The sequence below is a fragment of the Cnephaeus nilssonii genome (genome assembly GCF_951640355.1).
Source record: "Cnephaeus nilssonii genome assembly, chromosome: 5".
NCBI lineage: Eukaryota > Metazoa > Chordata > Mammalia > Chiroptera > Vespertilionidae > Cnephaeus > Cnephaeus nilssonii.
Genome location: NC_137076.1, coordinates 50,149,584 through 50,167,881, shown reverse-complemented (window position 1 = coordinate 50,167,881; position 18,298 = coordinate 50,149,584). Strand labels below are relative to the sequence as shown.

The 18,298-nt window shown below is 34.6% G+C and overlaps 1 protein-coding gene across 6 annotated transcripts in view; it reads right to left on the bottom strand.

Moving 5' to 3' along the window:
* TLL1 (tolloid like 1) overlaps window positions 1-18,298 on the bottom strand; it is a 164,175-nt gene that overhangs the window by 14,400 nt on the left and 131,477 nt on the right. For 5 of the 6 annotated variants that reach the window (XM_079771102.1, XM_079771103.1, XM_079771104.1 and 2 more), the window contains 3 exons: window positions 17,386-17,566; window positions 9,186-9,311; window positions 6,081-6,208 (listed from right to left, as the gene is read on the bottom strand). In XM_079771102.1, coding sequence (XP_079627228.1) covers window positions 6,081-6,208; window positions 9,186-9,311; window positions 17,386-17,566 — 435 coding nt within the window. Of the gene's footprint in view, window positions 1-6,080; window positions 6,209-9,185; window positions 9,312-12,738; window positions 12,823-17,385; window positions 17,567-18,298 lie in introns of all 6 variants that reach the window. The other variant, XM_079771107.1, reaches the window with a different exon arrangement.

Below are 18,298 nucleotides of genomic sequence, written 5' to 3'. Positions count from 1 at the left end.
TTTAGAGAGAATGGAAGGGAGGGAGAGAGACAGAGAGAGAAACATCAATGTGAGAGAGACATATCAATTGGTTGCCTCCCACTCATGCTTGGACCAGGTCTGGGGATCAGGCCTGCAACCTAGGTACTGTATCCTTGACTGGAATCAAACTTGGGACCCTTCACTCCATGAGCCGCCTCTCTATCCTCTGAGCCAAACTGGCCAGGGCTGTTTTTAATGAAGAGTAATTCAACATAATGAAAGGTCCCCCAAAATTTGATGAGCAGTTTAGTCTCATAAACCTAAAACAGGATGAAGGCAGAAATAATAGATCCTTGTTCTTATTCATTCAGAACTTTATCCCTTTCAACCAAGGTTCCTTTTACTTTGTAGCTATTACAACACAGTATTTCATGATTAAACACATGCCTGCACACACACTAAAAACAAGGAAAACGCTGTAATTTCCTACTGTTGCTGTAGCAAAGGGCCACAAACTTAGTGGCTTAAAATAACACAAATTTATTGTCCTAGGGCTGTGGAGGTCAATAGTCTACAAAAATGGGTGGGCAGCACGTAGTACTTCTAGAGGTCCTAGTGAGAACCTGTTTCCTCAAATTTTTCCAACTTCTAAAGGCTGCCCTCACTCCTTGGCTCATGTCCACTGCCTCCATCTTCAAAACCAACAGAATAACATCATTTCTCCTCTCTGACCCCCTGCCTCCCTCTCAGAAGGAGCCTTATGACTCCAGAGAGTCCACTCCGATGTTCCAGGATAATCGCTCCATTTCAAGATCCTTCGTTTAACCACAGTTCCCTTTGCCATGTAAGGTAACATATGTATAGGTCTGGGGATTAGGACAGGGACATCTTTGGGAGTTTGGGGAGAATTATTCTACCTATCATAGAAGTAAGTCCAAATGTTTTCACTCTGCTTTTCAGGAAAATGAGCATAAACACTTATGATGACATGATTTCAAACTGCTTTACCCCTGACCTTCTTAGCTTGAGTCAATGAACTAAATCCCACAGAACAAATACAGCCTGTGACCTGTTTTTGTAATTAAACTTTTATTAGAACACAATCATGTCCATTCATTTGTGGATTTACTATGGCTGCTTTTACAACAAGAACACAGAATTAAATTGTTGCAACATAGGCGACACAATCTACAGTATATAATATTTACTATCTGGCTCTTTAAAGAAAGAGTTTTCTGGCAAGTAATCATTAGCTACATTTTTAATTGTTAAAATTTAATTTGAAATTCATAAGGCTACACAAAAACTTGATTATGGTTGAATTACATAATAAAATGGTGTAACTTTTTAATTATTAATCATTATCCTAATTATGATTAGTATTTGGATATCATACATCAATATTTATTGTCATTCAACAAAGCATTATGCCAAATATTTTATATGCAAATTCATTTAATACACATGAAATTCATGAGTAGTAGGTCCAACTTGTAGATGAAGATATCAAGGCTTTAAAGGATAAGTATCTTCCCAAGATGACATGGCTAGTAAGTAGAAGTGCTATGATCTAGACCCAAGTTTCTTTGAGTTCCAAATATATGTTTCCAATCCCTCCATGTTTCTCTTGTATATTTATTTAAGTCAATCACTATAAGTTTGTTTTACTAACATGATTGTTTTCTATTTAAATTATTACATATGTGCACATACACAGCAATTATGGATTTCTTTCTTCTCTGACGCAGGATGCTATAATTAAAAATATATTAAGTGAAGAGACAGAATGCCTAGGCTTGAAGGTGTTGATAGGCCTGATAGTTTTATAAATTTTGCTAAGTGACCTCAACTGCCTGGGACTACTTTCTTATTTACTGATCCTGATTCTGAGAGTGATAATGAGAGTCGTGTTTTATAGGAATGTGATTAATGGGGGGGGGGGGGGAGAGAAGGGTAGAATCAATATTATGCTATTATTCAGAAACTTGAGGTGGCAAAAGTGTTTTAACAAGTCCTCTAGATAATTCTGATGCATGCCAATATTTGAGAAAACCTGGTTTAGACTGTAACTACTTCTACTAAGATCACAAAGTCAAACAGTTAAAACAAAGATCCATATTTGCATTAAAGCTCTTCTTTTCCTTCTGAAAATTACCTCCTTAGGATAATAGTAAGTATGACCATTGTTGAACAGACATGCTTTATGTCCTGATCCTCAAGAAAATATTTGCATGAAAACTAAAGCCTGTGAGGTATGAAAGAACAGACTTAGAGTTGAAAGAGATGTTCAATAAGCTGGAAAGCATACACTTGAGAATGAATAAAGTATTGCCAAATTGAGGTACATCAAGAATTCTATTTCCCCATAGATATAGAAAGCTGGAAATAGCTGCCTTTACTATAATAGAAAAAATTATGTAAACTAAAAAAATCACAACTGTGTTGAACATATCCAAGAACTGAAGTCACCAGTCAACCAAGTAGTATCAAATCCACTGAATCTCAGGCCCATCCAAGGAGAGATGAGACATAAACATCTGCTCACAGTGACAGACTACAGAAGGAAGAAATGCTGCATGCCATATAACTAGGTAAGAAGCATTCAGCTACAATTTTTAATGAATTGGTAAAGATCAGGTGTGAACAAGGGTAAGAATATAAAACTCCTGGGAGCTGTAGACATGGGGAGTTTGCAACCAGTGAGAGACTCTTCTTCATGACCTCAATTTCTTGTTCATGAGAAAGACTGTAGGCAGAGCAGGAGATGGCCGAGTGCATTCCTTGGTATTACAGGCTTGGAAGAGGGAATAGGTCATTGCTGTGAGCATGAAGCCCTGTTGCAACTCTTTCTGAGAAACAAAGCCCTAAGCCTCAGGGGGTGGAGCAGAAAACCCTATCACCACCAGGGCAAAGGTATAGACCTAGTGTAGCCAAAGGAAAGGTGTTAAAACAACAAATCACTTCTGCCCCTGGGGAAGTTCTGGGCACAGGTTCCTATCCCAATAATATTAGAGGTCTACTCCAACCGTGAGAGGGCAAAGAAACTCTCCTATGGAAGACCAACTAGAGCCATAAGGTGGAGTTTGGTTGCCACGGAGACAAAAAATAGGACCACTGAGAAGGGCAAGCCCTCAGACCTAAAAACACAGAAACTGTCTAAAGAAGAGGTTGTGCTAAGACAATAAAGAACCCCCAGCCCTCACTACCACACTAGCAAGCATCAAGTAATGAGCAAGTTCAGACTACCACTAAAAAAGGAAAAAAGTGTGGAGAGGGACACAGTTCATGGTGAATATAAAGGGAAAGCTAAAGATGAAAACAAACATTGATAAAATACCTCTTAAATCTCAGCTTCCCATCTAAAAAATGAATTTGAAGCCAATGTTACATTGAAGATAATCATAGGAACAAGCAGAACCAAACTCAGCTTAATTACTGACTAGATTCACTCAACAACACCCCCTCCCAAACATGCACATACATTAATAGCCTAACAGAAGAGATGTGTCTACTTCCAGACATGAAGTCTCTACTATTATATACATACTGTCTGGTGTTTAATAAAAATTACATGACACACAGAAAGGCAAGAAGAAAATATCAGTGTTAAGACATAAAATAACAGAACAGACTCAAACATGACCCCTTTGTTTAAAGTATCCAACAGAATTTAAAGTAACTATGATTAATTTGTTAAAGATTCCAATGAAAATGCAGACAACATGCAAAAATAGATGGGAAATTTCAGCAGAGAGATTTTTTTGGGAATGAATTGTCCTCCCCTCAATGCATATGTCAAAGCTCTAAACCCCAATGTGACTGCACTTGGAGGGAGGTCCATTAGGAAGGTAATTAAGGTTAAATGAGGTCATAAGAGTGAGACTGTAATCCCATTAGTGACCTTATAAGAAGATGAAGAGGCACCAGAGCTCTCTCTCTCTCCATGCACACACTGAGGAAAGGCCATGTGAGGATAGAGCAATGAAACACCATCTACAAGCCAGTAAAAGAGGCCTTCCTAGATGCCAACACTGACAGCACCTGATCTTGAACTTCTAGTTTCCAGAACTATGAGAAAATAAATTTTTGCTGTTTTAGACACTCTATGTTATTTAGTCATGGTAGCCTGAGCAGACTAATACATGTGAGAAGTATAATAATGGGTCAAATGGAAATTCTAGAGATAGAAAACGTAATAAGAAAGATAAAGAATGCCTTTTAAAAGCTTATCAGTAGACTCAAGACAGCCAAAGAAACAATCCCAGAACTTAAAGATAGGTTCATAGAAATTACTGAAACTTAGACTAAGAAATAATGACAAAAAGTAACAAACAGCACATCCAAGAGTTATGGGGTAAAATGAAACAACCTAATATATGTGTAATTAAAGTCCAAATATCAAGGTGAAGAGAGACAATAGTGCAGAAGAATTTTGTGAATAAATAATGGTTGAAATTTTTAAAAAATTCATGACAGACACCACAATACAGATGCAAGAAATTCATAGAATTCTGAGGATAAATTACTACACACACACACACACACACACACACACACACACACACACACACCTAGATACACTGAATTCAAACTGCTGATAAAAAGAAAATGTTGAATGCAGCCATAGGAAAAGGAATCATTACTTTCATGGAAATAACATTAATATTTACAACAGACTTATTAGAAACCATGAAAGTCAGAAAATAATGGATCAATTATTTAAAGTGCAGACAGTAAAACAAAATTGTCATCCTAGAATTCTATACCCAATGAAAATGTATTTAAATAGTGATACTACACAGACATACTGTACACAAAACATAAAAGGAAATTCTTCAGAGAGGACTTTGATACCAGACAAAATCTGAATCTCATACAGAAAAAAAAGTCTTTAGGAAAATCCATGTTCTTAACTCCTTTAGCTAACTGCACTGTTGAAAGGAATGCAGCCTCTATATTTTAGCCCATAGCTTCAGAGAGTGATCCTCTTAATCAGGACCTTGGACAGGACTGGAAAGCAATCAAGTTCCTACAGTGCTGTCATCTTAGCATCTAGCATCCTTCCAAAGACCTGCTGAAATGAATTAATGTCTTTGTTTGGAAAGTCACTTACTAATATTTTTCAAATATGTTGACTGCAAGGAGTTCCATAACAGGAATATGAATGCATTGGTGACTGTCTCTAATTTTGTTATTATAATATTGCAGAGAAATTCAGTCTCTTTATTGGCCAAAAAAATAATCACTAAAGGAAAGAGTTCAATTTTAAAATTAACATTATGGCTGGACTGGTCCAATAAGCTATCATGGACTGATAGCCGTACTCTCTACACAATTTCTTGTCTTCTATTACGGCGACTGCTAGATTATTTTGAGTCTTGCTAGCTGGCATTCCCTCATGCTTTTGACAACAACATATTGTAGGAAATTTTTAAAATTTCTATATTCCTACGATTTTATTTCTTAAAATTATACTCTTCAAGTATTCTATAGCCTGTAATGAAATTTAATATATAATATATTCTGACCAGGATAGAATGTGAGGCTCAAAGACTACAGGAGAAAGGACAAACACTACATTCATATTTGAATTTGTGAGAAGTCTAAGGATATCACTATATGTCTAAAGAGGCAACTATATAAAGCAAAAAATAATATTTCACAAATCACAAAACAAAATTACCTTTATTATAAAAAATACATATGCTCTGTAAATAAGGCATATAGAATGGACACAGCTAATAGAATTTACTATGCTGTGTTTAAGTGAATACTTATTGCTGTCTTGCTGATTTTTTTTTATTTTCTCCATTTGAAAAGATCACTTTCAATAATACATTAGGAAATAGAGCTGGCTGCTTTGCAGTTACTTTGGTAATACCTTCTAAAGCAACCAGGATAAGATCACTATACGAGAAGTTCAAGAGTACCAGTACTATCACCTTGATTTAGAAAATCAGGGATTTGTTTCGTGTTAGTAGGAAAGCAAAAGAAAGACAATCTTTTCCATCTGTCTTACTAACTCAATTCAATCAAATAAACTTATTTTACTTCCATGTGCTAGCCATGAAAGACACGGGCCGTCGGCTTAATAAAAGAAGGATGACATGCTCACTTACTAATTTGACTCGATGGCCTGGAGTGGCACTGATTTCCCATGTGCATTCCTTCCTGCTTGGGTACTTGTCTGGCCAGTTGGGACTGGTGATGAGGCCACTTGGACTGTGGATCTTCTGTTCACATTCAGCTGTGCCAGTAACAATAAGATCAATCAGTGTGGAAATCTAGCCTAGTATTGGACCAACAATAAAGCAGCTTATTTACCCACTATCCTACTGAAAGATTTGTCTGAATACTAACTAATCATCACTCCAGTGTCTGTGATCATATTCATCTGCTTTGGCACACATGTTGCTGAGCATAATCAGGCAATGTTTGTTTTCTTGCTTTCATGAAATTAAGTGTTTACAATGAATTTTATAAATGCCTGGAAGAAAATAAGCTATTTAAAACAGCTGGATCCCTGAGTTCAGACTTTAACAGAGCAGCATATATTGACAATTAAGGATATCAACACTTGGTATGTGCAAAATATTTAATGCAATGCCACAAACAAAAATCAATGGATTTTGACATTTCAATTATTTTTTTCTATAAACAGAAAGATTATTTATAGCTAATTAAGATCGTTAAGCCACTTTATGAATTATGTATTTATATTTTCTCTCTCCTTTAGTTGAAATATACACTTGAATACTGACACTAAAATCTTAGCTGCTCAAGTAAATTAACCCAAATGCCAGCAAAGTACAATGAAGCAATAAGGGGGAAAAATAAGGGACCAGGTACTAGCCATCGTGATAAGCTTCTAAACTAATTTCCCAGAATATCCGATTAACATGACATTTCTTTTAGGTTTTTCACAATTAAAATAACTTCATCTGAAAGGGGACCATTTGTTAATATTAAACTTCAAAACCACTTAATATCCTCAGGCTCTGTTCATTCTGTGTGATTTATGAAGCAGCACCTTATGCATCCTGACTTAAACTTGGATTATTTGCTATGGATTGTGTATCCTATTCTAAAATACAATAAATTCTCTGAAATTTTCCAAGAAACCTCTTTGGGGAAATTCTTAACTAAATGGACAAAACACCTGTTCCACACGGCAGGGCTGCGCAATATGGCAGGATGTCCACATGAATATGCTGTTGTCACAGTCCTTACTATGAGACCTTGACCTTAACTCTGCCGGTGTCCACAGGGAGGTTTGGATTTGTGAGGAATACAGAAAGGAGGGGAAATTCAGCTCCTTTCCAACAATATAGGATCTACTCGGGTGTAGCAAGAAAATAGCCTTAAAGTCTGGATCCTGTCTTGACTTGGGTTTTCTAACTTACATGCTCCCTGTCTTTGCTTTGCCAGATGCAATGTGGAATCTCCAGAGCCTATGAGACAAAGCCAAGAGGCTTGCTGATGAACTGTGGACAGTGCCCACCCTACAGCAGAGGTCCAAGAAAATCTGACCCCTTCCCTGGCTGTAAAAATGAACTCTAATGAACTCTATTAGTTCTATCTATAAAGAAGTAGCCTATAAAATCTTTTCTTGAATATATTTACTGTAATGAACATTTATTTGCTCTGTGAGCCCTGGGCTACATGCATACCCTACAAAAGCTATCGTTTTTTTTTTTCGTTTTTTTTTTTTTTTTTGCTCTGAATTGTCTTCCATATCTGCAAAATGACTGGGCCTGTTCCCCAGCCTGTCAATTTCATAGAATACTTTACCAAGTTACAAATATCAAAATCTCTAGGGGTCTATATTCATACATGAATGTGAAAAGAGACCAAAATCTTGCTTGCCTATGATTCTGGGTCATGTCAGTAGCTCAATGAAAACATGGGGTTGGGGGGGGGGGGCGATAAACTCTTGACCCATGACCATTTTAGAATAGAACTGAATGGAATAAGGGTCATTTCAGGATACTATTCGAATGTGCATACAAACAGTTGCTATCTAACTGTGGTTCTAGGCAGGTAGCTACCAATCCACATGTGCTAATGACACAAGCTATAAAATCTGCCTTAGTAATTCTTTCAAAATAGGCATAAATCCAAGTTAAGTAGAAAATTTAGAAGCAGACCCTCAGCAACAATGATAGCCAATATGAGCTAGATGGGCACACGAAATATTTATTCAGAATAAGTAAAAAACTGAATAAATATTTATTGTGCCCATCTAGCTCATATTGGGTATCATTGTTTTTATAAAATATTGAAATATTGTAAGGTCTGGGGCCCAAAACTGGTAGGCTACTGTTTTGCTACTAGTATGTTTCCCTTCCTCCCTCCCTCCCTCCCTCCCTGCCTCCCTCCCTTCCTTCCTTCCTCCCTTCCTTCCTTTTGCTAAAACCAAGACTAAAACTTCAAATGGCACAGTATCTCCATTTTCAAATGCTTTTTCTCTGGTAGGCATCTGAGTTTGACTCTCCTGGTATTTAAAGTGGCATCACTCATATAGCACATATATGAGATATTCTGGGGAGGGAAACTAAACCAAATGCAAAGCCTATAGCAGAAATTCAGCTTAAATATGAAGACTGTCAAAAGGTCTGTCCAATGAAAACCTGGGGATAAAGTGGTAATAAGGGGCTGCCAGTTGGCATCATAGCAGCAACTATGTCTGTTATACAAAGTTATTCTAATTCTACCCATGTGTGAAGTGCAGGCTCTTTAGGTAATATGAGGTTTCCAATAGTTTGCCTTGGATCTTGGACCACTGCATGTGTATGTATATGTATATGTATATGTATATGTATATGTATATGTATATGTATATGTGTATATATTTGACATTTGAACACTCGAAAGTGATATCACTAACTGATACAAAAGAACTCTACCTGGAAGCAGTGTTTTACCCAAACGGCCTGAATTTCTAGCTGCTGTCAAGAAAAGAACACTCCTGAAATCCAGAAACATGGAAGCATGGAATAGAGTGTGGAATCTTGGAGGGAAGGCAGGGGAAGGTGGGTGGGTGGGAGTTAATCATCCAAAGGCCATGTTAGATATATGCATAACCCATGGACATAGATAATAGGGTGGTGAAGGCCTGGGGCAGGGACAGGGGCAGGCTGGAGGGGGTTCAGTGGGGGAAGAAAAGGGGACATATAATACTTCCAACAATAAAGATTTTTTTAAAAAGAACACTCTCTTCATACCTTCCTTGCAGTCGTGTTTATTTTCATGCAGCACAAATCCATTCCTGCACTGACACACATAGCTTCCCATTGTGTTGACACATTCATGTTGACACCCACCATTATCCTTCGAGCATTCGTCCTTGTCTAGCAAAGAGATAACCCCATAGTTTAGTAAGTAGCTTTAAAAACAAAGAATATCAAAGAAGAATCATTTAGTTTCAGTTAACACTGGAAAAGGATAAACTAAGCCACAGCTTACCCTGTTCCCAACAGAAAAAAAAAAAGACAAAAAAAAAACAACAAAAAACAAAAACAAAGCAAAACTGATAGTGTCTTAGTTCTACCCAGTTCTTGTTTAGCTTGGCGCCTGTACCATGAATTGAGTGTCCAAGACCATTTGTGCCAGGATGAGAACTTGCAATCCTCTTTCACTCCTGGAGTAGAAGTTTTGAGTAGGACATAGAGAAAGAGCAGATCTTTTTACAACTAATCCTGAACATTTATTGTCAATATTTAAAAATAAATGTAAAACTGTGAGTAGTTTGAATAAATGCAAGAAATGGCATTAAACTAGAGAGAAATTCTTCAATATATTTACCACGGTGTTTAGATAGAGGCTAAACAAGGCTCCAAGATTTTGTGTATAATCACTTAAAAAATTAGTTAGTGTAACTACTCTAGTTGATTTTTTTTCATTAACATTGTAGTTAGGCTAAATATTGATGAATCTGGACATTTCATAATATTCTAAGACAGAAAAAGGCATCAACAGACTATCCCAAAGAAGAAAGCTAATTTGTATCTATTTTAAAAATCGACTCCAGAAGCCCAGTTTATTAATAAGTAATTCCTTAAAAGGGCTTTTATTATGCTAGAAGCAAAGGTTAGAATGGGAAATACGAGCTTTGAGAAACAGCCAACAAATGCACTACAGGAACAACAGCCAAACTAGAGTGGCAGGCAGTCCATCCAGGGAGAGGCACCGTCAGCACCACATCACGGCCCTCAGCTCTTAGTCCACGGCTGGCTTGTCTGTCAAAGTCGACAGATTGCTCATGACACACATATATGATGACATGTCACTCAAACTGTCATCACTCCCACACCACAGAGAACAAAAGGGACACATGAAGTTGTATCAGGAGTTAGGCCGAATTCATAATTTACACTGTCAACTTATTTTTCTAAAGGGAATTTGTGAGCTCATGGTAGGTCACAAATAGCAAATACTATATTTACATTTTTATCCAATCACTATTCACTCTATGAAGATGGGTTTAAGAAAGATGTTTTTATTCAAGTATCTGAGAATGATTTTTAAAGATACATCTATTTTCCCCCTTTTGGAGACTGATTGCATGGCAGAGTCCACACAGCTCCTGGCATATATTCAAGCATTGGTAATATCAAAATATTCCAAATAGGAGCAGGCAGTCCCAAAGTTTTAAAGAACGTATCAGAATCAATATCTCTATGATTTATGGGTATTCTACCTATTTTTAACAGTTTCTTACTTTTAATATTTACTATGGAGACTAAAGAAACACACACAAATGTAGAGTAAGGAAAATTACCTAGCATCAAATACCAAAATGTGTAGAAATTAGAATTTAATAGAAAATGAGTCTGGTTAAATTAATTTTAGAGAAATTTATAATAATGTGGAATCCCTGCTCCCTTATTTTCATCAAGAGTGAAAATTATAGTTTGAGTTATTAATGAGTAATGCAAAACAGGTGGATGGTAAATCATACTTCCTGCCACCATAGTGGCAGCTACCTGCATTTTCTGTTTTAGACAGCCAAGCAGTAAATGTTCTAAATTTATTGTTTTTATGTTTCTTTCCAGAGGTTCTTAAGATGCTTCATTCTCTCGTGAGTGGATATAGAATACACTTCATGTTTGTTAAGTGGAAAGAGCAATATAAAATTTTCTGGTGCCAGAATTTCTTACTCTCCAATGAAAATGTTTATGTAATGATAGCTTGTTGTACTTAAAGTAAATCTGACAGAGTGAACTATAGTTGTACTATAGGTCAACCGGACTTGAGAGTTGGTTGAAAATCTAACAACTGTAAGCAGAATAGTTGCTAAGTGACAAGCCCTATGGTAGCAGGGATTGCCTGAATCCTCCTTTTATCTGGATCTGTTTGGATTGCCACTGTTATATGTAAAAAATGAGTGAACACAAGTTATTATTGCCGAGTTTTTAAATCCATAGTCATTTCATCATGAAAATAATTCTAACACAAAATAAATATTTCTAACATTGAAGCTTCATTCTGGTGGAAATCTCAAGTTACTAGGTTATATTTCTAAGGAGGATTTTTTTTTCTTCAGAGTTGATAGAATATAATCTGACCTGTGGTAATGACAACTAAAGCGAAATAATGTTGAAAGTAAAACCAATCAAACTAGAATAGTGGTATTTCATAGCTAATTATTCATATGTCTGTTATGATTGAAAAATAAAAATTTTAAAATAAGTTTTAGAGGAATGAGGAAAAGAAGGAAGAGCAGAAGGAGGAGAAAGAAAAAGATTTTATATATTCATTATTGTCTAAGTATCTATTACATTTTAGTTTCCCCATGGGTTGGTGTGTCCTGCCTTTGTTCCAACATCTAATGTCAACCAATATTATCAATGTTACATAAAATTAAGGACATATGCTAGAATAAATGTATGGATTAATCTAAAGTTTAGCTTAAATTCAAAAGTGGACTAATCAAAACAGTAACTAACAGCAGCAGAGGAGTCATGCCCAGCAAAGTAGCGTATAAAACTGTGCCCCCACGAGTCAAATGGCCATATGAAAAGAGAAAATTTCATTAAACACTGGAACACTTAAAATTATACAGATGTCTTACATCATTCAGATAAAGAAAGGTACTTAACTTGATATTTTAAGTTGCCTATGAAGTAGTGAACATGGTGCGGTTATTAAAACACATTTGTTCGAATAGAAGTAAATACACTATTCTAATTAAACTGGATGTAATTTCAGAATATCTATGTTGATAAGAAATAGCAACATTATAAAATACCTAATTCCACAAGTATATTCTGGATTTCTTATGTATGAAAGGTCATCAAACCAAGGGGAAAAGCTATTAGCAAACATAATTATGCTTTTACTTTTTCCCCCATTTCTTCTCTTAGGACACAAATTACAAATATTTTGAACAATGAAAATCCAAAGGAGAGAACCAAGAAGGGTGCAGCATTTTAAATATTCCTCAGAATGTCTGTATAATAAACTTAATCATTGAGAATTTGATCAATAATTCATTTGAAATTTTCTAGCATTTTCATACTGTAGGCACAAAATTTCTACAATAGCTTTTTTTATTAGTAAGAGAAATAAATGTTTTATTGAGTATAAATAAAAACATTTATTTTTGCAGATGGAAATGAGCCTCCTTCATTGGAATGGACATATCTGCTTCCCATTCTTTCATGTTAGATGAAGGACAGGTCCATAAAAGGAGCAGAGCAGGTAGCATTTCCCCACAGAGGCCTGCCGAGCATCTCTGGGACTGTCAGAGGCCATCAGTCTAAGAATAATACCTACTGGATGGAACTGAAGTGGCAACCTGTATCAAGTTCTTGCAAGATTCAAAAATAAAAATTTTCTCTTTGCAGAAAGCTTCCTTGTCTGTAGGAAAAAGAAGGGTCCATGCACCAGAACAGAAACATATATGAGCAGTAAACTCCCAGTAAATGCTCAAATATAAAATAAACAGACCCATGCACGCTGGTGCACACACACTCCCATACATGTGTACACACAGACATCGCATACATAGATTTCAGCACAAAACTATTGAATGAATAATCACCTTCAGAAAAGCACTAGTAAACTATGAGCTACAACAGAGACAATTTATGCTTTCTAAGATATGCAAATATTTAAATATCATTAATAACAAAAACTTGGAACAGAATTCAAAATCATAGGAAAGTTTTATGTTCCCATTTGAAATTAATCACACCAATATTTAAAGTTTTGTTAGAATAAAATTGGGTTGAATTTCTTCTAAAATATCGATGACCATTCCATGACAGAAATAACATATAGGAGGAACAATGTAAAGAAATATCTGTATATGGTGAAAGATGAATAAGGTTAGGAGCATATCAGTTTAAACCACTTCAATTTAGAGATAGAACAACTGCACAAATCATTTTATCTGACTCCTTTATTTACTACAGACACAAACCTGGGAGTCAGGAAATCTGGGTTTTATTCTATTTCTTCCACAAAGCAAGTTACTAGGTCCATCAGTAACAAATTACATTGCCATTAAAGTTATCTGTGAGGAAGACTGCTTTTAAATGAGGTTTATTCTTCAAATACTAAATACTTTAAGATATTAAATCAGAATTCATATGTGATGGTTTCTTACTTTTATGAACATAAACATGGCAGGAAATTGATATTAATAACTGCTAATAAGTTCTTAGAGTTATTCTTCCATTTCCTATAAAGTGCTTTTAAAATGAAAAGCTATGTGCAAAAATAACTAACATCTCTGTATGATTATAAATATTTTCATTGTATACTGTACATTAAAAACCTAAAAACATTTCCTTGTCTTTTTCCTTGATGCATCACAGCAGAAAGAAAGCTAGAATGGACTCTAAATAGCTTTCCTCTTCAAATAATACGGAATCACCTATTGTCAAATATTGTTTCTTCTTTTTATTGGCTCCTTTAATAATTGTTCTTAGAAAAAGAATGTGGAAAATAGTTGAACATGGTATATTACTCATTATGTTTTCATAAATTCATAACCACCTCTGAAATTTTTAAAACACTGGTTACAAAGAGAACCATTTAAGACTAAGTCTTCAGCCCTAGCTGGTTTGGCTCAGTGGATAGAGTGTCGGCCTGTGGACTAAAGGGTCCCAAGTTTGATTCCAGCCAAGGACACATGCCTGGGTTGTGGACTTGATCCCCCCTCCCCAGTAGGGAGCGGGCAGGAGGCAGCCAATCAATGATTCTCTCTCATAATTGATGTATCTATCTCTCTATCCCTCTCCTTTCCTCTCTGAAATCAATAAAAATATTAAAAAAAGGACTAAGTCTTCAAAAATATCTCTTGATTAACAGATACACTAGAGTAACATTTATTCAATTGTCTATAGTAACATAAATATTACAAATTAACTATCAAATTAAAATTTTAAAATTTAACTAAAAGTACATATTAATATTAACTTGTATTACTATTTATTAACTAATCAATAAATAGATGAATTTTTAATTTTCTTCACTCTCAATGATCAAAGTGTAGTAGGTAATGTTTGCAAGCCTAGAAATGTTTTGGGTAGCAGGTAGGTAGAGATATGATATGTGTTTTTCTTCTAAAGTTATTTTTATATTTCAATCTAATAAAAACTGAGAAAAATTGAGGAAGAACTATAATGCACCAACTCTCCATCTTAATATAAATGTTCCTGGTATTTTTGCATACCAGCTTTCAGGGTTGCTCCCACTCACATGCTTGGCTGTGTGCATAATGCACAGATACTGGTAGTTTTCTACTGCGATTTCCATTCATATTTTATCATAGATAACTATTTACACATGGAATCATTAGTTTATCTTTATTATTAAATTAATACCTGGCAATCTATTATTATACTTGAAGCATTATTAAAACTCAAATAATAATTTCAATGTGAGTAGCACCTACCTATCAAAATGGGTGATCTTTTGTAAATTCTGATTTTGTGAGATGATCATAATTAAGACATTAAGTAACAAGTCCTTATTAGTTGCCATTTCTTGATAGCACCACACCAGCTCTTTACTACAACTATAATGTTTTTATCTTCCCTTTTCCTGAGCAGACATATTCCCCAGGAACTTAAATGTGAAATAGATCTACTTACGCATCCAGAACCACAGTATTTTAAATATGAATCTGACAAACTGCCAAGGCTTTTCAATACATCAAAAAGAAAACAAAACAAAACACTGAAAGTTTATACTCAATGATAATTATCTTGGACTTTACAAAATAATAATCTAATTAAAAGGGTGAAAAGTGTATCTGGTGATTTTTCGGGTCACAAATATGTTCAGTGTAACATGTAAATAACGCCATTTGCAAAGGGCATGGTCAGCTCTTATAGTTGAGACAAACCAGGAAAAAGGGTGGGTTTCCATGCTCTGTGACACTAAGCAGTTTATCCTCAGCTGCTTTATCTGTCAAATGAATATAACAACGAGAATGTCACAGCCTTACTGTGATTGTTAGAGGTAATGTGTGTCTGCATAGAAAGTTCTCAAAATGGCAGCTATCTGATGGCTTGGGGTTCAACTTCCCCTTGAACTTCATTGTTCAGCGTACTTTACTACCAACACACCATCAAACAACTTAGGCTAAACTCTATCAAAATGAAGTTCTGTCACCTTGTTGACATAATTTTTAAATACATCACTGATAAATACTAAAAACAGAGACAATTTCTTAAAATCATCTGCATCAGTAAATGTGATTTACAGCAAATGAACTATTGTGAGCTTTAGTACTACCAAGGTACTCAGATAATTTTACAATTATACGACTACATAGAAATTGGAATAAAGACTATGTTCACCATGTGCTGAGAACAGCATCTTTTGTATGTGCCCTCATATCTCTATTATAAGAATTAAAGTAGCATGCCTTATATTTCAATAGCACTGTTCTAAAGACATAAACAAATGACCTGTCTTTATGATTAGGAAAGTTTTTCCTGACCAAAAATATCAGAGTGTGAATTTTAAATATTCTGATAACTTTAAATTTAATTGTGCTTTGTTACCAGTATACATAACATGTACCTTTTAAAAAAGTATTATTAAATAAAATGAATAACTAATTTAATGTGAGAGGGATCCTGAATAATATTAATATGATTATAAAATGCATTTATTTTATAATTTCAGTTTTTAAAATGAATAATTTGGTGGCTCTAAGTAAGATAAGAAGCCTTATCTCTAATGAATGGAAACCTAAAATTTGCAGCATCCATGATATTTTTAAAATAGTGAAGACTAAGGAAGTCTTTCTTCATTGAAATAGGATATTAAAAGTCTACTTTGAATAATATAAATCTTAAATGAATGCCTCAGAACAATTTTTAAAAGGCAATTAAATCTGGGGGAAGGAAGGGAATGAGAACAAGGGAATCAAATCCATTGTATTTTGAATGTACTTTTGTGTATGACTTGAAGCTCAATGGAGCTTATGAACCATTAACTTCAATTATACTGAAAACTCCAAACAAACCATTGCTATTGTAAATCTCATTAATTTTAAACACATGGGGACTGGAATAAATGGACTTTGAATTAACTCAATCCAAATTACCTAATATTAAAATATAATTGGAATTCAGTTGTTGTAAATTGCTTCCCCAGTCTGAAAGGCAGAACAGATTGCTATACTAAGGTTTATTACAATTTTATCTAGTTTTAAAATTTCACAATATTTCTATTAGGTATGAAATTGGGAAGCTAAGGTAATTTTACTGATTTTCTATATATTTTCTTAAAACTTGGGGACCTTTTATCAAATTTCAGCTCTTTAAGAGATAAATTTTACTGTGAGTTCATTAAACTATTAAATTCCAAACACAGAAGTGTCAAATGCTAAATATATCTACTAATACATTGTTTTTAGTTAAATGATAATTTCCTTAGTACTAAGTCTCTTCCTGCAATAAGTCACTTCTATGGCGATGAGGCAAAATGTGATTTTAATATCAGCTAATAATAAGAATACATATATAATAATAAGAGAAGTATATTGCTAAAGAGTATGAATTAAAAAATAGGTTTCTAAAATGAGACCACACATTCTAAAAACAAAGATAAATTATTTTGAAAAGGTCTGACAGTTTTTGGAAGTTTGGTATTATTATCCCCATCCACTTGTAAAGAGTGAAGTCACTGTATGAAAATATTATTATAATAATTTCATATTACTTATACCATTTACCATATTTGATTCATTTATATAATATCTAAGTGTTTGAGAGCTACATTTCAATAGGGCACCTATTATTAACATCCTGATTTTACGTAAAAAATTGTTCATCCTAGGATAAATGTTCATGCATTCTATGTACCTCCAAGTTGCTTTTATAGAAGAGGTAACATTGCTATTTAAGCCAATTGTCCTGGAAAATGTGCAATATGCACATGCAGCTTGAATACTGATACCTGAGAAGAAATGTGCTTTGAAGCCCTTCTTGGATACGGTGTTGTCAGATTTGAATTCAATCCTCATGTTGTTGAACTGGGATGTGATCACTTCAGGTACTTCAGCACCACAAAATCTGCCGTGCAATTTAGACTCAGAGGAAAGGCCACTCCAAATCTCCACATAATCGTATTTGCAAACCTAGTAAAAAACACACATGGTTATTATAGTCACCAGGTTTGGAAGTATCAGATAACTGACATTTATTTTTTTATCTTATTTTTCAATTACAGCTGATATTCAGTATTATTTTATATTAGTTTCAGCTGCACAGCATAGTGGTTAGATAATCATATAATTTACAAAGTGGTCCTCCCAATATTTCAAGTTTCCTCTGGCACCACATTTGATTATTGCAATATTATTGGCTATATTTCCTATGCTGTATTTTCTATTAAATTGGAATTGATATGTAACAAAAAAAAAAACAAATACTCAAGGAAAGGGCCCAACTAAGAGACATAAATGTGTGCTTGTTTATATATATTTATAGCATATGTCTTATATCTCTTTTTAAATTTTCAAATATTTAAGTTCTCACTAGGAACTGTGAAAAAATGTTGTCATATACCATCTTATTTAATCCTGACAACAGCTATATGAAATTTAGTCCATGAAGTAACCATTAGCAATAGACATGATCCTTTCTACTGTAAAGATGAGAAAACTGAGGCTCAGAAATTTTATATAACTTGCCCAAAATTATACATCTTCTACATTGCAGTGTGGTGATTACTAACATAGAATTTGGCTTGGTCTAGAACTGCCTCCCAGAAACTTCATTCTAATCAGAACAGCACAATTAGGAAATTTCGAAGTAAGGCACTTGGTATATAATAAAAAGAATCCTTTGTCTTTCAAACTTATCAAACA